The sequence below is a fragment of the Trachypithecus francoisi genome, unplaced genomic scaffold (genome assembly GCF_009764315.1).
Source record: "Trachypithecus francoisi isolate TF-2019V2 unplaced genomic scaffold, Tfra_2.0 Lachesis_group14, whole genome shotgun sequence".
NCBI classification, from domain to species: Eukaryota; Metazoa; Chordata; class Mammalia; order Primates; family Cercopithecidae; genus Trachypithecus; species Trachypithecus francoisi.
Window position 1 is genome coordinate 20,964,800 of NW_022681459.1, and position 25,752 is coordinate 20,990,551.

At 37.7% G+C, this 25,752-nt stretch overlaps 1 protein-coding gene across 3 annotated transcripts in view; it reads left to right on the forward strand.

Annotated features, from left to right (window-relative positions):
* Positions 1-25,752, forward strand: part of ITSN1 (intersectin 1) — a 251,948-nt gene that overhangs the window by 128,449 nt on the left and 97,747 nt on the right. For all 3 annotated transcript variants that reach the window (XM_033232372.1, XM_033232369.1, XM_033232370.1), the window contains exons 10-16: positions 402-539; positions 2,241-2,356; positions 6,529-6,791; positions 8,629-8,778; positions 8,864-9,004; positions 15,055-15,142; positions 15,588-15,727. In XM_033232372.1, coding sequence (XP_033088263.1) covers positions 402-539; positions 2,241-2,356; positions 6,529-6,791; positions 8,629-8,778; positions 8,864-9,004; positions 15,055-15,142; positions 15,588-15,727 — 1,036 coding nt within the window. The remainder of the gene's footprint in view (positions 1-401; positions 540-2,240; positions 2,357-6,528; positions 6,792-8,628; positions 8,779-8,863; positions 9,005-15,054; positions 15,143-15,587; positions 15,728-25,752) is intronic.

Genomic DNA, 25,752 nt, shown 5'->3' on the forward strand with positions numbered 1-25,752 from the left:
TCACTTAAGCCCGGAAAGACTGTAGTGAACTATGATCATGACTGCAGTGAGGCTGCAGTGAGCTATGATCATGTCATTGCACATCCGCCTGGGTAACAGAGTGAGAGCTCATCTCTTTAAAAAGATACATGGAATATGAGTGTGTTATATTTTAAATATGCAAAGGTTGGGAAAGAGTATCATTATAATCATAGCGTTTGTTGAATGAGGAACACTGTCCCAACTACTTGTAATTTTATCTTTGCAATAGTATGAAGTAGATACTAATGTGACAAACTGAGGGACAAAGAGACTCAGTTGGCCTGTGGTCAATAAGAAAACAGAACTTTTAAATCACTCATGAATAATAAAAAGCATGAATTTTCATGAAACTGGATTACAGCGAACTTTTTGTTGAATAGGAATCTTTCTGACATTGATCAAGACGGAAAACTTACAGCAGAAGAATTTATCCTGGCAATGCACCTCATTGATGTAGCTATGTCTGGCCAACCACTGCCACCTGTCCTGCCTCCAGAATACATTCCACCTTCCTTTAGGTAAGGAACATTGATTGGCTCTGATCAGAAATTGTGTGTAGAGTATATGAATTCCAAACTTGGCTTTATTGACTTATGTGTCTTACCTGATTTCCATCCCTGACAAGGAAACTAAGTATTCGTGAATTCTAGAGACTCTTCTCTAGATCAATATTAATCTTGGGCCCATTCTGTTCTTCAAAGTACTTGTAGTATATTAGTGAAAAAATGAAGTAAAACATCAAAAGATTGTTGATTTTGTACCAACCTATGTCATCAATGCTTACCAGAAATTTCCACGACAGATGCCAGCAGCAAAAGAGAAACTGCATGGGCATATGCATAGAGAAGAAACCAAGGAGATCACACCTGTGAATTCCACACATTTCAGTGGTAACAAAAGCTGCTAGCAATATAGAAATTATAATCAGGAAGACAATTAAAGAAAATTACCCTGGACTGGAAGAAAGTCTCAGTAAAGATGGCAAGAGAGTCAGAGGTCCAGTGTTATGACTGGCATCCGCATTTACATTCATGCATGCATGCACACGCTGTCCAGGACAGCTCTGTCTTCTGGCTTCGAACATTAAAAACTGAATATGAGATCTTACAAATAAAAAGGAGAATGAAAGAAAGATTAGGATTTCTGTCCTGAGTCCTCAAACTGCAGGAAGGACTGGGGCAAAATCCGCTTTAAATGAAGAGAAATAGAGCCATTACTGTCAGCACACACATGGTACAGAAGCAAGCTGAGGAAACTGTGACAATGTAGGAAGCAGCAGGTAGCTGAGGCACTTTGTCTGTGAAATCCCACAACTGCAACATTGGGCTGATAATAAACGCATGAAAAGGATTGGGAGACTGTTTAAACACAGCAAAGTTAAAAGTATAAAGTGGGCTGGGTGGCGCGGTGGCTCACGCCTGTAATCCGAGCACTTTGGGAGGCCGAGGCGGGTGGATCACCTCAGGTCAGGAGTTCGAGATCAGCCTGGCCAACATGGTGAAACCCTGTCTCCACTAAAAATACAAAAATTAGCCAGGCATGGTGGCAGGCGCCTGTAATCCCAGCTACTTGGGAGGCTGAGGCAGGAGAATTGCTTGAACCCAGGAGGCAGAGGTTGCAGTGAGCCGAGATTGCACCATTGCACTCCAGCCTGGGGGACAAGAGTGAGACTCCGTCTCAAAAAAAATAATAAAAAATAAATAAATAAATAAAAGTGTAAAGTGAAAGAAATTAGTAAACAAAGTGATTTGTTTTATGAACTGTAAAGTATAGACATTGCATGTGTTTCTTAGAGGGTGAAATGGAGAGACTGGAAAGGGAAGGGAGATGCTCCCAGTGAGTTGAGCTGCTGATCTTCCCTTGGAGGAATTTAAGGTCACTTGAGAGGGTAATGGAAATAGCAGCTCCCACTTAGTGCTCACCATGTCCCAGGCATTGTTCTTACCACTTTTTGATTATTAACTACTTTCATCCTTTGGGATCGTTTCAATTTTGGTGGTGATTCTTAAACAAGCTTGGCACTCAGAGTCTGATGACATTCAAATATTCATTAAAAAACTCTTTGTAAATAGAGAAGACCAAATCTTTATCTTTTCCGTACTATAAATGAAATTTGCTCATGGTATGGTAAAATCTTTAAAAATTCTTCTTCATAACTTGTCCAACTCCACCCAGACAGCTCTGTCTGAATGCGTTTTTCTTTTTCCCCACAATTGCAGAAGAGTTCGATCTGGCAGTGGTATATCTGTGATAAGCTCAACATCTGTAGATCAGAGGCTACCAGAGGAACCAGTTTTAGAAGATGAACAACAACAATTAGAAAAGAAATTACCTGGTAAGGCAGCCTTTATATTGAGTTAAATCATTTAGATTAAACGAAATTAGAGATTTCCTATCTCTAAGACAAAGAGGTAAACATAAATTTAGTTTTTGACATTTTTGCCTTGTAACTTAACAGACCTTAGTCAGAGATGTTGTTACTTGTGGATTTGGGTCTGGATAGAGAAATAGGAATATTATGTACTCTGCTAATGCACTGTTGTTCTAACTTGTAGCTTGAAATCTGATTATAAACTGCTAAACAAAAATAATGTAAATGTTATCCATAGAATATACAGCACTAAAAATTGATGAGTATTAAGGTGCAGTATTAATACCACCAGTGCAGAAATAGAAAGTCAAATCATCTACTGTTATTTTCTCATGTTGTTATAAGAGAATTGGAAACTCCTTAATTGCAGGAACCTATTTTAAATTTAATGTGAACGTATTTTATTTTATTTTGTTTTTTGAGACAGAGTCTTACACTGTCACCCAGGCTGGAGGGCAGTGGTGCAATCTAGGCTCACTGCAACCTTCGCCTCCCAGGTTCAAGTGATTCTCCTGCCTCACCCTCTGGAGTAGTTGGGACTACAGGCATGTGTGCTACGCCCGGCTAATTTTTGTGTTTCTAGTAGAGACAGGGTTTCACTATGTTGGCCAGGCTGATCTTGAACTCCTGACCTCAAGTGATCCACCTACCTCGGCCTCCCAAAGTGCTGGGATTACGGCGTGAGTTCCTGCACCCGGCCTGAACCTATTTCAAATAGTCCTCATTTACAGTGATAAATCCATCATACTATTAAAATATTCTAAGGTGGCTATGAATTATTAATGGTGAGATGATAATGATACTAAGAAGCAAATGAAATTATGGAGTCTTTTATGATAAGTACTTTGTCGGTGTCATTTTGCTGCATTTAAGATGCTCAGCAGTTAATTGGTCTGGTCAGAACACTAGCTGTCCCCGTTTATTGTCTGAACTAAATCACCCTTTGTTCACTGATGAAATACTATTGGATATATTCTATGTGCAAGACTGCATGTTGAGCAAAGAATCTAAATGCTAATACATGGTTCATACTCTCTAGAAACTTTAAAATGTATTAGAGGATTTAAGATATCCATATAAGCAATCACTTAAGCAGTACGTGAGTGGGATAAATTCCTGGAAACTATTATAGATGCACAACAGACCTCACTTATGGTTGGTTGGTGTAGACTGGGGAAGATATGAGGAATTAAGTGTCTGTGGAAGAGGTCACAGTTGAGTCGAGACTTCAAGATGAGTAGGGTCACCACAAGTGGAAGTGAGAATATTTCAGGTTTTGTTCACAATGAGAATCAGGTTTCAATGGCAGATAAGGACAGGAATGCTTGGAATGCAGAATTTTCTTTTTCCGTTTTTAGTAGACATTCATTTAAAAATTTGAACAGGAAACAACATTATCAGAGATTTCATTTGTGCATTCATTCTTTCAACAGCCATTTATTGTATGCCTTCTACGTACTAGGAATATTGCCAGATGCTGGAATTAAAAAGATATATAGAGACTTGGAGAGTTTTTTAAATTGAGATGAGAGTCACATAATACAAAATGTACAGTTCAGTGGCTGTCTTAGTCTGCTTGGGCTGCCATAACAAAATAGCATAGACGGGGCGGCTTGAACAGCAGGAATTTTCTCTCTCACCGTCCTGGAGGCTGGAAGTCCAAGATCACAGTGTGCAGGTTTGGTTCCCGGTGAGGGCCCTCTTCCCGGCATGCAGACAGCAGCCTTCACTTTTTTTTGCTCACATGGGATTTCCTTAATTCATGCATGCAGAGAGAGACAGCTCGCTCTCTCTCTCTCTTTTCTCTATCTCTGTCCCTGCCTTTTTTTTTTTTTTTTTTTTTGAGACGGTGTTTTACTCTTGTTGCCCGGGCTGGAGTGCAGTGGCATAATCTCGGCTCGCTGCAACCTCCGCCTCCTGGGTTCAAGCGATTCTCCTGCCTCAGCCTCCCAAGTAGCTGGGATTACACTTATGCGGCACCACACCAGCAGATTTTGTATTTTTAGTAGAGACGGGGTTTCACCGTGTTGGTCAGGCTGGTCTGGTCTCGAGCTCCTCATTTCAGGTGATCTACCCGCCTCGGCCTCCCAAAGTGTTGGGATTACAGGTGTGAGCCACTGTGCACGGCCGTCCCCATCTTTTTATAAGGAAATTCATTTATCATAAGGGCCCCACTCTTATAGCTAATTGTTTTTTTTTGTTTGTTTGTTTTTGAGACGGAGTTTCGCTCTTGTTTCCCAGGCTGGAGTGCAATGATGCGATCTCAGCTCACCGCAACCTCTGCCTCCTGGATTCAAGCAATTCTCCTGCCTCAGCCTCCCAAGTAGGTGGGACTACAGGCATGCGCCACCACGCCTGGCTAATTTTTTCTTTTTAGTAAAAACAGGGTTTTTCCATGTTGGTCAGGCTGGTCTGAAACACCTGACCTCTGGTGATCTGCCCGCCTCAGCCTCCCAATGTGCTGGGATTACAGGCGTGAGCCACCATGCCTGGCCAGCTAATCTAATCTTAACCTTCCAGAGGCTCCATTTCCAAATATCACATTAGGGTAATTAGGGCTTAAAAGTATGGATTTTGGTGAGGCAGCACAAACATTCAGTTCCCAACAATGGCATTTAGTGTACTCTCAGTGTCTTGCAGTCACAGCCTCTCTCTTGTCCCAAATAAAACTCCATATCCATCATTCCCTCCAGCCTGTGGCAACCACCAATCTGCTTTCTGTCTCTTGGGATTTACCTATTGTGGATATTTCATATAAATTGAATCATGTATGACTGTTTATGACTGACATCTTTCACTTGGCACAATATTACATCATCCCTTTCTGTGGTAGGGGGACTTTGAAAAAAATTTTTTTTTTTTTTTGAGATGGAGTCTACTCTTGTCACCCAGGCTGGAGTGCAGCGGCACAATCTTGGCTCACTGCAACCTCTGCCTCCCAGCTTTAAGCAATTCTCCTGTCTCAGCCTCCCAAGTAGCTGGGATTATAGGTGCCTGCCACCACACCCGGCTAATTTTTTTGTATTTTTAGTAGAGACAGGGTTTCACCATGTTGGGCAGGCTGGTATGGAACTCCTGACCTCAGGTGACCTGCCCACCTCAGCCTCCCAAAGTGCTGGGATTACAGGTGTGAGCCACTGCACCCAGCCAGGACTTTGAATTTTAAGGTATCAGAATAGAGGACACCATCTCCTCTGAAATTACCAAAGGTGAGCAAGGAAACCAATACGTACTTGCCCTTTTTCATCTCTAATCACTGACTACAGTATGTGAAGGAAGTCTGTCTAAAGCAGTGAAGTCCAAACGGGAATGTGGGAAGAAGCCAAAGAAGGATGCTCACAGCTGCAGATCTCAAGGCAGAGTGAGAAGTGATGGTTCTTAGATGTGGACCAGGGACTGGCATGCTGCACAGGGTGGCAATGAACACTCCCCTGGCTGGGGTTGGTACCAAGGAGGATTGCGTGAGGCTGACACAGAAATGAAATAGATACTGCTGAAGATAGTAAGGGACGCAGATGATGGGATTGTAGAAAATGTAGAAATAAAATGGACATAAACAAAGTATTAGAGAAAAAATGATAGAACCGAGTAATCATTCTAAATTTATAATTGATGTGTCAAAGAAGGAAACTGAATAATGGGTTAGAAAAAATTGTTGACTGTGATCTCTATAGGGATAAGGACACAGCTTGCTCTTCAGTGTGAAAAGCTCACCTTTAGCTCTGCTTTGAGAAAGCTTGTTAGAATACAGGACTCATCAGCACAGTTATAAGGCAAGGGGAAGGAAGGAGAGAGGCGGAGACTCATGGTCCAGAAGAGAGGGGGTTAATTCCTAAGGCAAGCTCATGGGAAGAAGGGAAAGGATGGAGTAACAGGGAAGGAAAGGAGTCTGGGTAGGGATGTAGAACTGCTAGATGAGGATCTTTTAGAAACAGTGTTTGGCGTGGAGGAGAAGATATAAGCAGAGAGGTTAGGCAAAGGGGGTTTTATTGTGCTCATTAACAAGGACACAGAAGCTTAGGGAGTTCTGAGTTTGGGTTTGTACTACAAGTGTCAAATACACTGGTGAGTTTTCCTTTGAAAAGAGTATGTTGAAAATCATGAGCTTTCATAGTTGCTGTGTTCCTTGTCTGAAGTAACGTTTGAAGATAAGAAGCGGGAGAACTTTGAACGTGGCAACCTGGAACTGGAGAAACGAAGGCAAGCTCTCCTGGAGCAGCAGCGCAAAGAGCAGGAGCGCCTGGCCCAGCTGGAGCGGGCAGAGCAGGAGAGGAAGGAGCGTGAGCGCCAGGAGCAAGAGCGCAAAAGACAACTGGAACTGGAGAAGCAACTGGAAAAGCAGCGGGAGCTAGAACGGCAGAGAGAGGAGGAGAGGAGGAAGGAAATTGAGAGGCGAGAGGTAAGCAGGCGAGAGTGGAGCCACCCCGAGTTAGTGTGCAATTACCCCCTTTCAGAATTATCCGAGTGATCTAGTCATGCCATCTTTGTCTTTTTATAGTTTAGTAGTTTTAGTATATTCCCAAAGTTGTGCAGCCGTCATCCCTAATTCCAGAACATTTTCATCACTCCAGCTCCTTACCCATTAAGCAGCTACTCCCCATTTCTTTCTCCCTCCAGCTCCTGTCTATCATTAATTTACTTTCTATCTTTCTAGATTTACCTATTTAGGACATTTTTTATAAATGGAATCATCAATATATGGACTTTTGTTTCTGGCTTTCATTGAGCGTAATGTTTTCAAGTTTCATCCACATTGTAAAATGAATCAGTCCTTTCTTCCTGTTTATGGCTGAGTAATATTTTATTATATGGGTATACCACATTTTTTAATTCATTCAGCAGTTGATGGTCCTTGTGGCTGTTATAAACAATGCTGTTATGAACATTAATGTACAAGTTTTTGATGATACAATTTTGTAACAAACGACTGATACCAGTTACGTGTTTTTCCAGACTGTTTTCTCTGTATACACCTATATAAAAATATAAAGGTTTATATGGTGGAGAGTATAAGGGTTGTGCAATTTTTAAAAAATCACTGTAATAGTGTCATACCAATTACATTATTCTGCAACCTTCTTTTTGTTTGTTTGAGACAGAGTCTCACTCTGTCACTTCCAGGCTGGAGTGCAGTGGCGTGATCTCAGCTTACTGCAACCTCTGCCTCCTGGGTTCAAGCGATTCTCCTGCCTCAGCCTCCTGAGTAGCTAGGATTACAGGTGCCCACCACAACACCCAGCTAATATTTCATATTTTTAGTAGAGATTAGGTTTCACCATGTTGGTTAGGCTGATCTCGAACTCCTGACCTCAGGTGATCCGCCCACCTCAGCCTCCCAAAGTGCTGGGATTACAGGCATGAGCCACTGCGCCCGGCCTGTGCAACCTTCTTTTTAAACTCTTTTAAAAATATGTCTGGGACATCCTCCCTATATTCTATGGAAGTCTTCATAAATTTAGCATCATATCTGGAAAGGGACTAAGCCAATCTTGTCTCTCTTTCCAATTTTAGTACATTACTGCAGAAGCAACGCATAGTTCTCTCATGTGAATGAAAGATAAAAATGAGGAATTTTTCGATATAAAAAAATAGCCTGAGTGCCGTGCCTCAAACCTGTAATCCCAGCACTTTGGGAGGCTGAGGAGGGATGATCACTTGAGGCCAGTAGTTGGAGGGCCACTGCATTCCAGCCTGGGTGACAGAGCAAGACCCTGTCTCAAAAAAAAGAAAGAAACGAAACTTATAGCCATAATTCCTTTTTTTTTGAGACAGAGTCTCACTCTGTCGCCCAGGCTGGAGTTAAATAATAATTTCTCTTTTGATGGAGTAAAATCAACTTTTGTTTGTTTTTGTTCAGGGGTGTTTTAGTTTGATTTTACTGCATAAAGAAATTTGCCTTCTTGGCGTGTCAGTATGTAAGAAGGAGCACTTTTAGTTAGTACATCAGGCATTCTTGAAGGCATAAAGAGTGGAATTCTAATGGGGAAATGATCCTGTCATCTTACATAAATATAATATTACGTAAATATAATAGCCAGTTCTGTATATTCCCTTTATTCCCATAGAAGGAATACCGTATTTTTGTAAGTTACTTTTTGTTTTGTAATGTGATTTCTTGTAATGTTTATTATTTACTCCCTAAAAGGAAGGACTTACTAGATGTCACTTTTGTGAAGAGACATTGTGTAGTGTAAGAACTGAAAAATTAGTAATTTGTCTCTTTGTAAATGTCACAGGCTGCAAAACGGGAACTTGAAAGGCAACGACAACTTGAGTGGGAGCGGAATCGAAGGCAAGAACTACTAAATCAAAGAAACAAAGAACAAGAGGACATAGTTGTACTGAAAGCAAAGAAAAAGACATTGGAATTTGAATTAGAAGCTCTAGTGAGTGAAGTTTGGTTATACTTTGGAAATAGTTGGAACCATTAAAAACAGTAATAATTTTTTATTACTCTTTCATTTGTTCAAGAATGATAAAAAGCATCAACTAGAAGGGAAACTTCAAGATATCAGATGTCGATTGACCACCCAAAGGCAAGAAATTGAGAGCACAAACAAATCTAGAGAGTTGAGAATTGCCGAAATCACCCATCTACAGCAACAATTACAGGTGAGGATATATGCCTCTTAAATGCTGTTAAACTGGCATCCTTTTCTCTAATTCATTTCATTTACTTATTTATTCAGTAAACATTAAGCAACTATCTTGTATTAGGCACTGGGAAGCAAAAATGAAATAGACAGGGTCCTCGTGTGAAAAGTAGCCTGTCAAGGAGACAGACTCAGCAAATGTTTATTGAGCACTGCTTTGGGCCAGGTGCTTTTGCAGTTTCTGAGGCTACAGCAGGGACAGACACTCTTGTCTTCTGGGAGCTTACCCTCTGTTTACAGGAGGAACAGAGACTAACAAAATAAAGTGTGTACTGTATTAGAAGATGAAAAGTGCTGGGGAGAGTGAGTAGGGAAGGGAATAGAGAGTCCTAGGGATAAGAAAGATTGTGATTTTAACTAAGGTAGCCAAGACAGGTCTTTCTGGATGGTGACAGTTGAGCAGAGACTTGAAATTATTGATAGGCTAAGCCATGTGGGTATCTGGCAGAGCAAGATCTAGGCAGAGAAATAGCAGTGCCAAAGTCCTGAGGCCATGACAGGACTCTTGAGATGCCAGTTACAGCAAGGAGACTACTGGTTAGAGCAGGTGGGAGCTGGATCACACAGAACCTGTAGTCCACCAACAGGACTTTGGCTTTACTGCGATAATTATAATAAATAAGTACACTTAAGTATTTTAGGGGGTCATATGAGAGCTATACGTATAGTAAATAGTTGGAGACGGACAGAGCACTATTAGTAGTTCTCTCTTCATTTTAAAGCCTATCCAAAGTTGTTATGATATAACCTGGTTTGGTATCAAGTGTTGAACTACAGGGGCATCAAATTCATGTAAATGTTGCCTGCAGATGATAATGTTTGTCTGTGACTCTTTTATGTCAGACTTTTTCTCAGCATGATGTTTTTGAGATGTATCCGTGTTATTGAGTGAATGACTCCTTTGTTTCTTTTCATTGCGGAGTAGTGTTTCCTTATATGTCCATTCACCTATTGGTTGATATTCAGGTTCTTTCCAGTTTGGAACTTTTATGAATAAAACTGCAGTGAACATTTATGTACAAGTCTTTATGTGGAAATGGTTTATTTCTCTTGGGTAAATTTTTAGGAATGGAACTACCATGTCATATAAGTATATATTTAACCCCATAAGAAACTGTCAGGCTGGGCACAGTGGCTCACACCTGTAAACCCAATACTTTGAGAGGGCAAGGTAGGAGGATTGCCTGAGCCCGGGAATTTGAGACCAGCCTGGGCAACATAGCAAGACCCCATCTCTACGTTAAAAAAATGTAAAAATTAGCTGGCATGGGGGCATTCACCTGTAGTACCTGCCTGAGGCAGGAGGACCACTTGAGCCCAGGAGATGGAGGATGCAGTGAGCTGTGATTGAGCCACTGACAGCCTGGGCCACAGAATGAGACCCTGTTCAAGAGAAAAAAAGAGAGAGAAGAGAAAGAAAAGCAAGAGAACTGTCAAACTGCACAGAGTTTGTACCATTTTACATTCTGATTTAATTTGTATTTAATTTAATTTGTATTTCCCTGAAGGCTAATGATGTCGGGAATCATCTTACGTGTTTATTGGCGAGTATCTTTTACTGTATATCTTTGTTGAAGTATCTGAACAAATCTTTTGCCCATTTTTTATTGGGCTGTTTGTCTTACTATTTATTTGTAAAAGTTATTTTTATGTTCTTAACAAGTCATTTGTCAGATACATGTTTTGCAAATATTCTCTCCCAATCTGGCTTGGGTTTAATTTTTGTAATGGTATTTTTTAAAGGGCAGAAGTTTTAAATTTTGATAAAGTTCAGTTTACCATTTTTTTTCTTTTGGTGTTCATGCTTTTTATGTTCTATCTAAGAAAAATTTGACTACCCCATGATTGCAGATATTTTATTTTCTTCTAGAAGTTTTTGGGGTTTAAAAAAAATAAGTTTTATAAGTTTTTATAAATTGAAAAAAAATTAAAATTTTGAGTTTCATAGTTGTATCTTAATATGTTTAGGTCTATGAGCTATTCCAAGCTGATTTTTGCATATAGGGTAAAGATTGAGGTTTTTTTTTACATACTGATACACAGTTGTTATAACATGATTTATTAAAAGCACTGGCTTTTCTCCCATTGAGTTACCTTGGTAGCTTGTTGAAAATCAGTTAAACATATTTGTAATGGTCTATTCTGGACTCTATTCTGTTCTCTAGATCTGTCTGTCCTTTACCAGTATCTCACTCAGTCGACACCTAATTTTTGAAGTCAGGTGATACGAATTCTCTGTTATTGTTCTTCTTTTTTCAGGATTGTTTTTGGTTATTCTAGGTCCTTAACATTTCCATGTACATTTTAGAATCAGCTTATCCGTTTTTACAAACATGCTTGGAATTTTGTTGGAATTCCATAGAATTTATAAATCAATTTGGGAAGATTTGACATCTTAGCAATAGTAAATCTATGGCATAAATCTCTGTTTAGGTTGTTATAAATTTCTCTCAGCAATGTTTTGTAGTTTCTAAGTCTTGTATATACTTTGTAAAGTTTATCCCTGAGTATTTTGTGGCTTTTGATGCTATTGTATATTGCATATTTTTATTTTAGTTTCCAGTTGTTTGGTGCCAGTATATGGAAATAGAATTTATTTTTGTATATTGACCTTATATCTGTGATTGCTTAACTGACTTTCTTTGTGTGTCTTACTTTGTTGACCAGAACCTCCCATACTATATTGGATAGAAGTGGGAAGAGCCTTGTTCCCTCTCGATGAAGGAAAGCTCTCTTACCATTGAGTATAGTGTTAACCAGGGTTCTTGTAAATGCCTTTTATCAGGTTGATGGACTTCCCTTTTTGCTGAGGGTTTTTATGATGAATGGGTGTTGAATTAGATCATATGTTTTTTCCCGCATCTATTGAGATAAGTATTATGTTTTTTCTTTCTTATTTTGTTAATATGATGAAATACATGGATTGCCATTTGAATGTTAAATCAGCCTTCCATTCTTGGGATACACCACTTTTGATCATGGTATATTACCCTTTATTAAAATATTTCACTACATTCCATTTCATATTATTTTTTAAAGGATCTTTTTAAATCTGTTGAATTCAATTCAATAGAGATAATTGGTTTTTAGTTTTCTTCTAATATGCTTGTCTAGTTTTGATATCAGGGTAATGCTGGCCTCAGAAAATTAGTAGGAAAGTATTCCTTCCTCCTCTATTTTCTAAAAATGTTTGTGTTGAAATAGCATTTCTTTTTTAAATTTTGGTGGCATTCACCAGTGAAGCCCTCTGGACCTGGAACTTTCTTTGTGGTAAGACTTAATTATAAAATTTATTCAGTGGGTATAGGGCTATTCTGATTTTCTTTTTCTCCTTGAATCTGTTCTGATTATTTGTATCTGTCAATGAATTTGTTTATATTATCTAAATTATTAAATTTATTTGTATAAAGTTGTTTATAACATTCTCTTATTGTATGCAAGTCTCTAGTATCTGTAGTGATGTCCCTTCTTTCTTTCCTGGTATTGGTAATTTGTGTCATCTCACTCCGTCTTCCTGCTTCCTCCTCCTTTTCCTTCCTAAACCCTTTTCTCCTTTCTGCTACTCTCTCACTCCTCCTCCTTTTCTTGATCAATCTATCTGGAGTTTGTTGATTTTTAAAAAAGAAGTTCTTGGCTTTATTGATTTTTTTTTTTTTTAATAAGCTCTTGGCTTTATTGTTTTTCTCTGTGGTATGTTTGTTTTCTGTTTTATTTATTTATGCTCTTTTTCTCTTGTTTCTTCCATTTACTTATTTGGGGTTTAATTTTCTTTTGTCAAGCTTCATAAGGAGGAAGTTTAGATAATTGATTTTGGACCTTTCTTCATTTTTGATACAAACATTTTAAGCTTTAAATTTCCATCCAAACACTGACATTACCATATCCCACAAATTTTTAATATGTTGCGTTTTCATATTTATTCAATTCAAAATCTTTTTAAAATTTTCTTTGTAATTTATTCTAATTCTTTCACATTTATTGAGATTTATGGCTCAGCATATGATCTGTCTTGGGGAATATTCTATGGGCACTTGAAAAGAATGTGCATGCTGTTGTAGTTATGTGGAGTGTCCCCTAAATGTCAGTTAGATCAAGTTGATTCATGGTGGTCTTCAAGTCTTCTATGTCTTGACTGATTTTGTGGCTACTTTTATTAGCTACTGAGAGTGGGACACTGAAATCTTGGTCATTGTGGATTTGTCCATTTTCCTTTCATTTCTGTTCAGTTATTGTTTCATGTACTTTGAAGTCCTAAGAACATTCTTAATACATTTGAAATTTGAGATTTGTAAAGTAAAAAGTATCAGAAGTTGATTGCTGGAAATTATTTTAAAATATTACAAAATGCATGCACCTTTTAAAGTACATTTTTCTTTTCTTTTTTTTTTTTTTTGAGACAGAGTCTCACTGTTGCTCAGGCTGGAATGCAGTGGCGCAATCTCGGCTCACTGCAACCTCCGCCTCCCGAATTCAAGTGATTCTCCTGCCTCAACCTCCCCAGTAGCTGTAATCACAGGCAAGCACGACCACACCCAGCTGATTTTTCTATTTTTTGTAGAGATGGGGTTTCACCATGTTGGCCAGGCTGTTCTCGAACTCCTGACCTCAGGTGATCCACCCACCTTGGCCTAAGTATATTTTTCTATGTGTTAACTCTCTTTAAATGTCTTTCATTAACTCTTGAGGTGAAGTTTCATAAAATATTCTCCTGGAAAATTTAAGGATGAAGGCCATGGGTTTATTTATCTAAGTATTATCACCTAATACTATATGACCAAGTACAATTTTTATTACTTAAGATTGATGCTTAGAATGTTCACTTATTGATAATATGATAAAAATCAGGATTCCCCAAAATGTAATGAAGTGAAAAATAAAACATTCTTTGAAGAAAGAAAAGTATGTAGTAGATAATGAGATATTGGTTTCCTTTCTGTACAGGGATTAGCAGATACTTGCCTTGGAGATAAATCAGATCTGATATGTGTATTCTGTTTTATCAAGATTTTTTTTTTCTGTTATGGATTATTCATAGGAGAAGATGCTTCTAAATTCTTGCTATTGAGTTAACTCTTTCTACCATTTAGACATACATTACAGAGATTTATTCTACGTAAGCCGGTCTGTATCTAAAGGTGGTTATTCCAAAATGGATGGGTTTTTAGCTTCTGATGAAAAATTTTAATTAAGGCATTTTTAGTTTTTCAAACAAAAAGTCAATATATAGAGCTCATTTTTTATCAAGGTAAAAATAAGAGTCAAATATTCTTTATTATAACCTGGGAAGGCTGCCATTTACTGAAATGTGCAGAAACTATACAGGATATTTTCAGCTAAATTTAAGCAAATACTATGCTTGGCAAGTTAGCCACAAAAATTCCAAACAGCCTGTGCAGTGTGGCTTAACTTTTTTCTTGTGTCAGTTAAAAAAATAGTTGCTTCAAAACTTTTGTGTACCTGTTTAAAATTCCATCCAGTGTGGTGGAAAAATATTTATAGCAGTTAAGAGTCTAGTTGTTAAAAATCTTTGATTTCTGTTTCCAACTTCAGGTATATGGTAAACCTAAGTTCAGCCTTAGTAAGTATCAAAGTTCAGGACAGAGTAGTAAGATAACTCCTATTTAGACCACTGAGTGAGTTTACAAATAGTAGGATCACTGCATTTGCATTTGATCCCGGTGCCATTGGAAGATCATTACTTCAATTTATCCCTGGAGTAGTACTTAATGTACATTTTTTGAAGCTTATAAATATCCAGTAAGTCAACAAAAATATAAGAAATATCAGGGAAGCTATAGCTGTCTTAACCTTATTTTAGGGAAAAGCATCTGGCAAACAGTTAATTTATTGGCAAGAAAGCAGGAGCCTCACCTAACTAACGATTAAATGCAGCTTCACCATACAGGATTTGGGAAGAGTCAGAAAACTGACTTAAGCTCTGCCTGGATCTTAATGTAGACATGGTAGCCTTCCCTGTCATTCATTACTGTTTTCCTCCTTCCTTCCCAGGAATCTCAGCAAATGCTTGGAAGACTTATTCCAGAAAAACAGATACTCAATGACCAATTAAAACAAGTTCAGCAGAACAGTTTGCACAGTAGGTGTTTTATTTTTAAAGTTGACCTTTTCTTTTTTCTTTCTTTTTTTGAGATGGAGTCTCGCTCTGTCCCCCAGGCTAGAGTGCCGTGGTGCAATCTCGACCCACTGTAACCTCCGCCTCCCGGGTTCAAGATTCTCTCGCCTCAGCCTCCCAAGTAGCTGGGACTACAGGTGCACGCCACCACACCCAGCTAGTTTTTGTATTTTTAGTAGAGATGTGGTTTCACTATACTGGCCAGGCTGGTCTTGAACTCCTGACCCCAGGTGATCTGCCCGCTTTGGTCTCCCAAAGTGCTGGGATTACAGGCGTAGGCCACCGTGCCTGGCCTTCTCTTATTTTATAACCAGCAAGAATTTCCTTAAGTGAAATGAGAACATTAAAAAACATTTTCCTCACTGCAAATTAAAGTTGTTCTTATCTTTGCAATGTTTTTCTAAAATAGGAGATTCACTTGTTACACTTAAAAGAGCCTTAGAAGCAAAAGAACTAGCTCGGCAGCAGCTACGAGACCAACTGGATGAAGTGGAGAAAGAAACTCGATCAAAACTACAGGAGATTGATATTTTCAATAATCAGCTGAAGGTAACTCTTCTGTGTGTGCCTACATGTATGTCCTACCCTTTAATTTTTTTAACTGTCCAAATGATTAGTTGCTATTTAATCTCAGGCAGAAAAATTTATTATGCCATTGTGAGACAATCTAAATTGCACTTTTCTCCTTGAAAATACAAAAATGAATTTGGCATCTATAAATTAGGGCTGAATGAGTGGCCCCAGCATGACATCTATTTTTAACCTGAATCATATTTTGACATATCTCCATTCTTTTGTCTGTTTGCGATCACATCAAGTTGATTCCAAAAGCTTTATCTCTCTTATGTTCTTTGAATACTATTAAAAGAGATTGTTTTCTTTTTTAAAACTAAGAATTTTTCTGCCACTTCTTATCTTCATTGCGCTTAAATGTAGATCTTTATTTTGTTACCTCACATTTTTAAATCTTGCTGTTTTAGTGGAGTAATTGCTTTTGTCTCTTGTGGCAGAAGTGGTGTATGGTTTTGTCACATTTGCACAGTAAAATTGGGAAAATGCCAAAACTCTGAGGAAATGTAAAATGGTTAGATCACAGCCTCTTTCAGATTTGGTGTTTCTGATTTAACTTTACAACTGTATCATCTTAAGAATGTTAATTATTGGCCGGGCGTGGTGGCTCACACCTGTAATCCCAGCACTTTGGGAGGCTGAGGCGGGTGGATCACGAGGTCAGGAGATGGAGACCATCCTGGCTAACACAGTGAAACCCCATCTCTACTAAAAATACAAAAAAAATTAGCCAGGCGTGGTGGCGGACACCTGTAGTCCCAGCTACTTGGAAGGCTGAGGCAGGAAAATGGCGTAAACCCGGGAGGCGGAGCTTGCAGTGAGCCGAGATCGCGCCACTGCACTCCAGCCTGGGTGACAGAGCAAGACTCCATCTCAGAAAATAAAAAAAGAAAAAAAAGAATGTTAATTTTTAAAATCACAACATAAACAGTTTATTTCTTATAGACAGTCATATACTACTTTAGATGTATGTAGATATTAACGTTTTTGTTATTCTTATAAGAAATTGGATGTTATACTTTTTTTCCCTCCAAATATTTGTTTTCCTTATCTAACTTAAAATTCTTTATACTTGACTCTGGCCAATTCAGCTTTTGACAGTAGGAAGAAGTAAAACTCCTATTCTTTAATTCTAAAAACAAAATTAGAAATTATATTTGAAACTTTTATAATAGGGGACCTTTGGATTGAGATTCTAGGCCAAATTGTCTAGACATCTGAGTTGGAGTTATGTGTGCTGTTCTTTCAGAGTATTAGGTAATGATCTTTTCTCAATTGTACAATTCCAGGAAAGTGCTCTTAGGGGAAATATTATTTGAGCCAACTTAGTGTTTTTCTTCACTTTGCTTTCATGCTTACACAGTGTGTGTATGTGTGTACACTATATATGTTCTATATTCATGCATATATGATTATGTGTGGTATGTCAGTATTGGAAGTACAGCTGTAAATTAACCATCTCAAGATAAGTACAATTAAAAACAAAAAAGATTAAGTTCAATTAAAACATGCTCACATTAACTTTCATTGTCACTTGTCTCTTTTATAGGCAAAAAAAAAAAGAAAAAAGAAAATAGCACTGTTGCAAAACCTACATTGCTTTTTAGTAGTCTCTTGGGATATAAACTGTTAAATATTAAGCTATCTTCTGAACCCAGGTAGTAGTCCAGATTTGTGCCTTCACATTAAGATTCTTTTTCTAGAAATTTGACTCCCCAAAACAAGGTTCAGGTATTAGAAAATGATACTCTAGTGAGAGACTTTTGATAAATGTCTAGAAGATCTGTAGATTAAATAATTTTGGTGATTGAATTGCTGTTGCCATTACTAAAGAGAACACCCTTATTATGTGGTGAGTCACCCCTACTTTGTTTAATTGACTATGGCTGCTTTCAGCATCACAGAGTTTCTTATATAAAGGCTAATATTAGCCCCCCTTTCCACTAGCCCTTTTTCCAAATATACTTATTTTAAAATAAGAATATTTCTTGTTGTTTTTTAATTTTAATTTTGGCCTTCTCTTATTAACTTTAAATTTAAATTAATAAGATGAGTTTAAAAATCACAGGTCAGGCCAGGTGCAGTGGCGTGTGCCTGTAATCCCACCACTTTGAGAGGCAGGTGGATCACTTGAGCTCAGGAATTCAAGACCAGCCTGGGCAAAAGGGTGAAACTCTGTCTCTACTAAAAAAAGAAGAAAGAAAAAAAATACCAGAATTAGTCAGGTATGGTGGCATGTGCCTGTAGTCCCAGCTACTTGGGAAGCTGAGGTTGGAGAATCACTAGAGTCTGGGAGGTCAGGGCTGCAGTGAGTGCATGATTGTGCCACTGCACTCCAGCGTGGGCAACAGAGTGAGACCCTGTCTCAAAAAACAAGCAAACAAAACAATAAACAAATCACAGGTCAGTATAACTATATTGTTTTGTTATTTAACACGCATTTGGAGGACTTAGTTAATATGTTGTGTTACGCTTATTATCTCTAGTATTCCTCTCAAACCTGGTAAAGCCAAAGCAAACAGTTAAATTGGAGAATCAAAAGATTTGTAGAATTTGATTGAGACAACTCAGAGATGGATTTATCATTTAGTCTCTTAAGTGTCATTTGCCCACTTTTCTTTGTTGTAGCCACACTGGAAAATGAAGTACTTTTTTCTAACCTTAGAGCATGTGTCTGTTAGCAACTGTGTTTTCTAGGATGATGAGATAGACCAGGCAGAGCCAGCCTCTTGACCCTTGGAATTTCTTCAGTGTCCCTCTTGATCAGCAGTGCGTTTAGAGCATCCACACTGATGATGCAAAAATTACTTCTACCTTCCTGGGATGTGTCATTTCACACATCTAACCTGGTGGTGTGAATTTGCCGTATCCTAAACCTTCCTTTCCTTAAAGGAAGCCAGCTGGAGAGTACAGAAAAGAAATTCGGGCTTCCGATTCTTTTGTATTTCATGTTCACATAGATTGTTCACCTGCAAGAAGGAAATGCAATTCCCTCGTTATAGATTAGCACAGTAACACTGGAGGAGTACCTTACAGAGTACAGAATTTTAAAATTAGTTGATCAGGATACTAAATCTATATTAAGTGGCTGGCTCCACAAAGGAGGATAACATTTAACACAAACTGATTCTATTTTGGGTAAATTGCAGTAAGTCATTTGATGCATGTTCAGAGTTATGTCCAGTTTCTTAGATATAAAGATAACACAGGGAATAATCGTACCCTGGTTCAGTCCAGATTCTGAGTTATAAGACAGTTATTAGGAAGTATAGGAAGCGTAGTTAGTCAAAAACCTGAATACACTTATACTTGCCTTTTCTTTTAACATACAATCTGATTTAGTTCTTTCCTGTAGAATGTCTTGCTCAGATTAATTTGTCTTTTGTGGATTTCGCCCATTTTCTTCAGGAAGAATTACATTCCTCCCTTCCCTACCCAGAATCTGATAAGCAAAGATAGAAATTCTCCAAGCATGAATTAAAGAGGAAAAAGGTACAGGGTAATAGGTATTTGTTTCGTATAGGAAGCAGCCTATTGAAAACAGAAGGCATAATTACAGTTGTGGTCTTCTGTTAAATGGCTCCACATTCAAAGTCATGGGCCTTTATATTTCTGCATAATCCTAGGAAATTAAAGGCTTATTTTTTGTTTTCCAAAAAGGCTGTTTTTCCATGCATTTTAATAGATATTTACCTTGTAGGTGTCACATTTATATATTCCAAAAAAAATCCTAAGGCGTAAATATCTTTCTATTTACCACCCAAACCAATAATTACTTGAGAAAGGAAACAGGAATCTTACTGTAGCAAATAAAGTTTGCTTTTGGGTTGTAAATAAGTCTGTAAAAACAGGGAGGGTGGGAGAAGAGAAACGATAGCACCCTGAAATATTGAAGCTCTTGCGCTGCAAATTCCCCAACCGGCAGCCTTTGTACTTATGCTGCCCTTGATATGCATGGGAAATTTTAGGTTTTTGATTATCAAATATTTGAACAGTGAATTAACCAGGAATAATGAATTGTATTGTGATTATTGCTAGCATGAATTAGTACATCTTAAAATAGTTTGAATTCAGTGGATAAAATTTATTTACCATAAATTTCTGCTTTTAAAATGTGTTGTGTATGTAACAAATACCTTATTAAGAAATCAGTTCAGTAGTCTTCTCAAATCCACATTCTTTTTTTTTTTTTTTTTTTTTTTTTTTTTTTTTTTTTTTGAGGCGGAGTCTCGCTCTGTCGCCCGGACTGGAGTGCAGTGGCCGGATCTCAGCTCACTGCAAGCTCCACCTCCCGGGTTTACGCCATTCTCCTGCCTCAGCCTCCCGAGTAGCTGGGACTACAGGTGCCCGCCGCCTCGCCCGGCTAGTTTTTGTATTTTTAGTAGAGACGGGGTTTCACTGTGTTAGCCAGGATGGTCTCGATCTCCTGACCTCGTGATCCGCCCGTCTCGGCCTCCCAAAGTGCTGGGATTACAGGCTTGAGCCACCGCGCCCGGCCTCAAATCCACATTCTAGAAACAACAATTTAAAATTATTATCTATGACTTTTACTTCAGTTTACACGAAAATTAAAACTCCCAACTTTTTTGGAGACTCTGTGTACCAAAAGGGTAGTTGTTTTTCTTACACACAGTGCTTACCTATAGGTATAAAATTATGATTCAAACAAGTGTTAACTAACATTACTGCCAGAACTTTTTGGACAGTGGCACCTGACTTTACCTTCACCTTGGTGATGTCAGTAGTTATTATAGCACTTTTCCTTGGCACTGACAGCCTAATGTTCCATATTTTAATATCTTAGCTCTAACATGGAGCAGCAGCACAGAGTACAGCTTGTAGTTTTTTCCAGGCTCCTTTAAGAGGTCAAATAAGGAGAATCCAACACCCAGCGGGGCTAGATTTTATGTTTCATGTTGAAAAGTTGAGTCCTTGTTGGTTCCTGTCTAGTCAGTGTGTACTGGACAAGTCCTAATGTGAATGGCCGTTTACATTTGAGCATTTCTTTCTTCCAGTCAGTGGCAATGGAGGAGGCAGTGTTGCAGTGCCTGGCAGTTCTCCTGGGCTGCGTCATCCACTTAGACTTCTTTCTAAAGGTCTCCATGCCCTACTCAGGCAATGCACATCTTTCTCAGACTAAGAATGATGAACCATCTCCAGCTCTGTGCTTCAGTTTCCCCTGCGCAGATGAGTGCTCAGTGTCTAAGATAGCATTTACCATGAAGTACTAAGCCTTCTTTATAAAAGTTAATTATTAGTTATTGTTAATCTTGGAGTATGATTGATTCTTTCCTATTGACGAGTTGCGTGTGTGTATGGTGGTGTAAACTGAATTACAAGCTGGACAAGGTACTGTATACTGTAGTCTTATCTTTTTAACAAGCATTTTAGATCATTGAATTTGAGCTTGTCTGCAAAAATGTGAAAGCGCTCCATTATTACTTGGGTCATGTGCATATTTCCATCATGAGAGATATACTATGGTCAGTATACTATTCCAAATGTCTATAGCATTTTATTTTCTAGCAAAATTTGAGTATTTAAGACTAATTCACAATTATGTTTTAATTCCTTAGTATACTTGGGAAATTCAGGCTTCTAAAAGTAGACACAAGAGGCTGTTAGAAATATAAATTATCCCCATAATACTACCTGTTCTAAAAATTGCTCCTAAGAACTGAATCGATGTTGAAATGAGAAGGCCAGTTATAGTAAATGAGGTTGTTTGCTTAACTAAAGCCTTTATACTCTTGGTTTCAGACACTTGCTTTCATGGGAGGCTCATTCATTATGAAGGCAGTGAAAGGCAAAATGTTTAGCAACGAGAGGAAAAAAGAAAAGAGTTGGAGAAAGAACTGCAGAACAGAGTTAGAAGTCAGGGAAAAAAATGCTTGTGGAGAGAAACAATGAAGGAAGGAGAAAAACTCAGAAAGAGGAGGCACCGAGACAGCGAGAGAAATCAGTATGAATTCAAACAGTAGTGTTGCTTTCTCATAATTAGTATTGTTTGCTTCTTCCATTTTGTTCAAGCAAAACTTTTATTTTTACATATATGATCCTTTGAAAAAGACCTCTTCTGCATGGAAGTAATAAAATTCTCTAACTCTCACTGTGTCAGATTCTGTGCCATACCAGTAAGCTGGTTGGTTGAGTTTTTTAGTTATAGTGTGGGGTTTTTTTCTTTTTAAGGTAATCAAAATTTAATAAAAGGTAATTTGGGAAAGGGTTAAGAAGAACCCAGTCTTTTGAAACAATCCTTTCTTCTCTTAATGGAATATTGCTTTGTGACTAAAGCAGACACTTTGAGGGAAATTCAGATTTTTTAGGACAAACTGGAATCAGTTTTCTCTTTCTGGTAATACTTCCCAAGGGTACTTCCCAAAGCCTCATGGTGGAGGGTGTCTAATTACCTATTCCTGTTGCAGAGAGGAGAGGAGCTTCTAGCTCTTCCGCCCACCGCCTTCCACACATACACCTTGCTCCAATCTCCCTTAGCACTTGTGATACGTTGACTACCATTTTGTGCCATGGGAAATAGTCTTATCATTTTGTTATATATTGACTTCAAATTTAAATATTTGAACATGTTTTCAAACAGTATATCCCGTTTCAGAATTTAAATAATCAGGCCAGGTGTGGTGGCTCATGCCTATAATTCCAGCACTTTGGGAGGTCGAGGCGAGTGGATCACTTGAGGTCAGGAGTTTGAGACCAGCCTGCTACATGGCAAAATCCTGTCTCTACTAAAAATACAAAAATTGTCTGGGTGTGGTGGCACGCACCTGTAATCCCAGCTACTTGGGAGGCTGAAGCAGGAGAATCACTTGAACTTGGGAGGCAGAGGTTGCAGAGAGCTGAGATCATGCCACTGCACTCCAGCCTGGGCAACAGAGCAAGACTCCATCCATCTCAAATAAATAGATAAATAACCAGTCAGTATATGTATCTTTTTCTGTGTAGTCCTCTCACTTTTAATGCATCAAGAATGAATAAACGTAGCCTGGTTCAATGGCATGTGTCTCTGGAGGCTGAGGTGGGAGGATGACATGAAGCCAGACGTTCAAGGCTATGTTCGTGCCTGTGAATAGCCACTATACTCCAGCCTGGACAACATAGTGAGACCCTGTCTCTAAATAAATACTTTTTTTAATGAATGAATACATTTATAATTTTATGATAAATGGGCTATCAGTTTACCTTGATTTGGGTATAATTTCTGTGTTCTGAAATCGTTATTTTTCAAAATTTTCCATCCAGGCACAAGTTCTCACCTCATGGGGTTTGTTAACTGGCTTTCTTTAATAGCTCTTGATTTGTTTCACAACCACCTAATTTGAAAAAGTTAATATATTTTAAAACCCCAGAGGCCGTCTATGAATTTTGATATTGTGTACTTCATATTATCCCTAGGTGAGAAATAATGTTTATTTACAGAAAAGCACTTCTACTTTGGACTTTTTATGGATATGATATTACAGATAAACACCTGAAATTTTTGATGCTGGTAGCTACATCATTTTTTATGAAGTAAAGATAAACAATATAATATTAACAGTATGAAGATTATTATAAATGGTATATGTGAGCTAAATAATTTTATCTTGATTTATGTTGTTGAGTTCATGAATTTTAAGTAATTAAGTTATATTTGTTTTTGTCTCTCATTTCCAAGAGACATCCTGAGGCGAATCAAAAGCAAAATCCTTCAAAAAAGTTAAATATCTAAATCAGCAAATACATTTCCATTAACTGCTAGTCTCCTTTCATAGACCCCTGTTGCTAGTTAATTTTTTTCTCTTCAAAGGACTCCTATACATACTGTTCAGGTGCATGCTACTTCATGTTTCAAGTAATATTGTTTCACATAATACATGTATTTTTGAGTGTCTGTAAGACCAGATGAAGGAGAAACAGTCACAGTTATTAAATCAAGTGATTCTGTGCCTTTTAGCGTAGCAGCAGAACAACCATATTCAGTAAACTTGAGCCACATTTCTCAGGGGAAAAATAGTTGGATCTTCTTGGGTATTCAATTTGTCAAACAGACTGCTTTTGAAATACTTTGGCTCTATGCCATAGGAAGTCTGAAGATGTTTTATGGTTCAAATAACTTAGTTCTTTAGGGGAAATAAGTGACTTTTCCCTCTTTGGTCTAGGGAAGAAAATTAAAAGCAAGTTGATTTTCATTTATCTTAAGTAATACAAAACAGAATCTTGATATGCCAGTAATTTTTTATTGTAGTTCATGAGCTGTTTTTGATCAAAGACCCCTTGATATTAATAAAAACTGTGAGCTTTCTCCACCAGAAAAATGCCCATATACTCCAAGTCTGCATGCAACATAGTATCCACAGGGCTGAAGCTTATTCATGGAACCTAGTTAAGAAATTCTGTATCTTCATAATTCTGCATAAGTTGTTTGTGATTTTTAAAAAACCTTAATATTTAATTGATATGTGTAGTATACATACTACACATTTTATAGTTTTATTTTTTCCTGCATAAGTATTTGTTACATGCAGCTAAAATTTCTTGACTACTTAATTTCTTATTTAAGAAAGTACTGTAATTATGTTTTATTGGAAGATAATATCAAATTATTACATACTCTACCTAGTGTAAAACATACCATACACTTGAGTAGAATTCAGAAAAGAAAAATCAAAGTTGTACACTCTGTACTATATTGCTAGATTAATTCTCAGCCAAGAAACATGTTTTTGTAGAGTTACTGGTTTTAGAAAAAAAATCACTTAATTTTAGGAAGAACCAAGTGAGATACTGACTTTTGATACGTGGTAATTTCTTGTTTGTTTTCTTTCTGTTGTAGCGAAATAACTGTGACAAATTCCATGTGGATTTAATAGAATTTGCAGAGTCATTTTAATCAATCTGCCTACCAGGAAAAGTTGATACTTTCAGTGTGATGAAATTTTTGTTAGCCATTTCCCCCAATAATTTGCTCATTTCGTAGATACATAATTTAATGATACCAGATTTGTTTGTCTCTTTGAATTTTTTTTTTCTGAAAGAGTTAAAAGAATACTTCTTAATAACTGTAACAGTACTTGAGTCTCTTTAATAGTATGGAAAAGAATGAAAGGATAGTGTATCCATCTGCTCCCCTATGTGAAGTGACTGGGTGTTCTGCAAGGACTTCGTTGTGGGGAAGGAAGGAGAGCCATTCACTCATTTCTTTAAGAGTATATTTCTTCATCCTATCAATTGCCTTCTCGGAAGTTCAACTTTTTAAAAAGCTTATCTACTTAGAAATCATCCATGTTCTGCTTATTTTGATTCATGCCATAGTAAACTCCTAAGTCCAAGAAAAGAGAAGACCCAGAATGCCTGCCTCTGGGCAGCACGTTGACTTCCTTACAACTGTGTATCTCAGCAGTGTTTGACTTGGACGAAGGAAATTATAGAAAAACCTTGCCATCTTTAAATCTGGATCATAAGGTGCCAGAGCCTTCTGTTAGCTTATTTGTCATCTATTTTTTACAGTTCCTGCAAGCTCCATTCCTTGGAGGTACTTGAAACTGCAACTGACATAATCAGTTCCTAAGATTGGTTCAAATGCTGCTAAACTCAAAAACAAGCGTTTTTAAAAAAATTTAAACATCTTTTTTATGTATTTGATACATTTAAAAATTATTTTTGAAACTGTGTCATAGGTAGGATTTTTTTTCTGTATTCTTCAAAATCACTTTTTCTTACAAGTTTCTCAATTTTATAGTGCCTCCTAATGTATTACTAGCTTTACTTGCATCTGCTAATCAGTGATCTATAAATCCATATCCAGTTACAAGAGCCTAGTATAGAAAGGAAATGTGCAGTGTAATTCTTGGGGGAAAATGAAAAATCTTCATTTGGGCTTATGGGCTATCTATTATAGTATGTTGATACGTCATGGCCAGTGTCCATTCTGGTTGTGCAGTACCTGTTGTTGAATATTTTGTTTTTTTTGTTTGTTTTTTTTTGAGACGGAGTCTTGCTCTATCGCC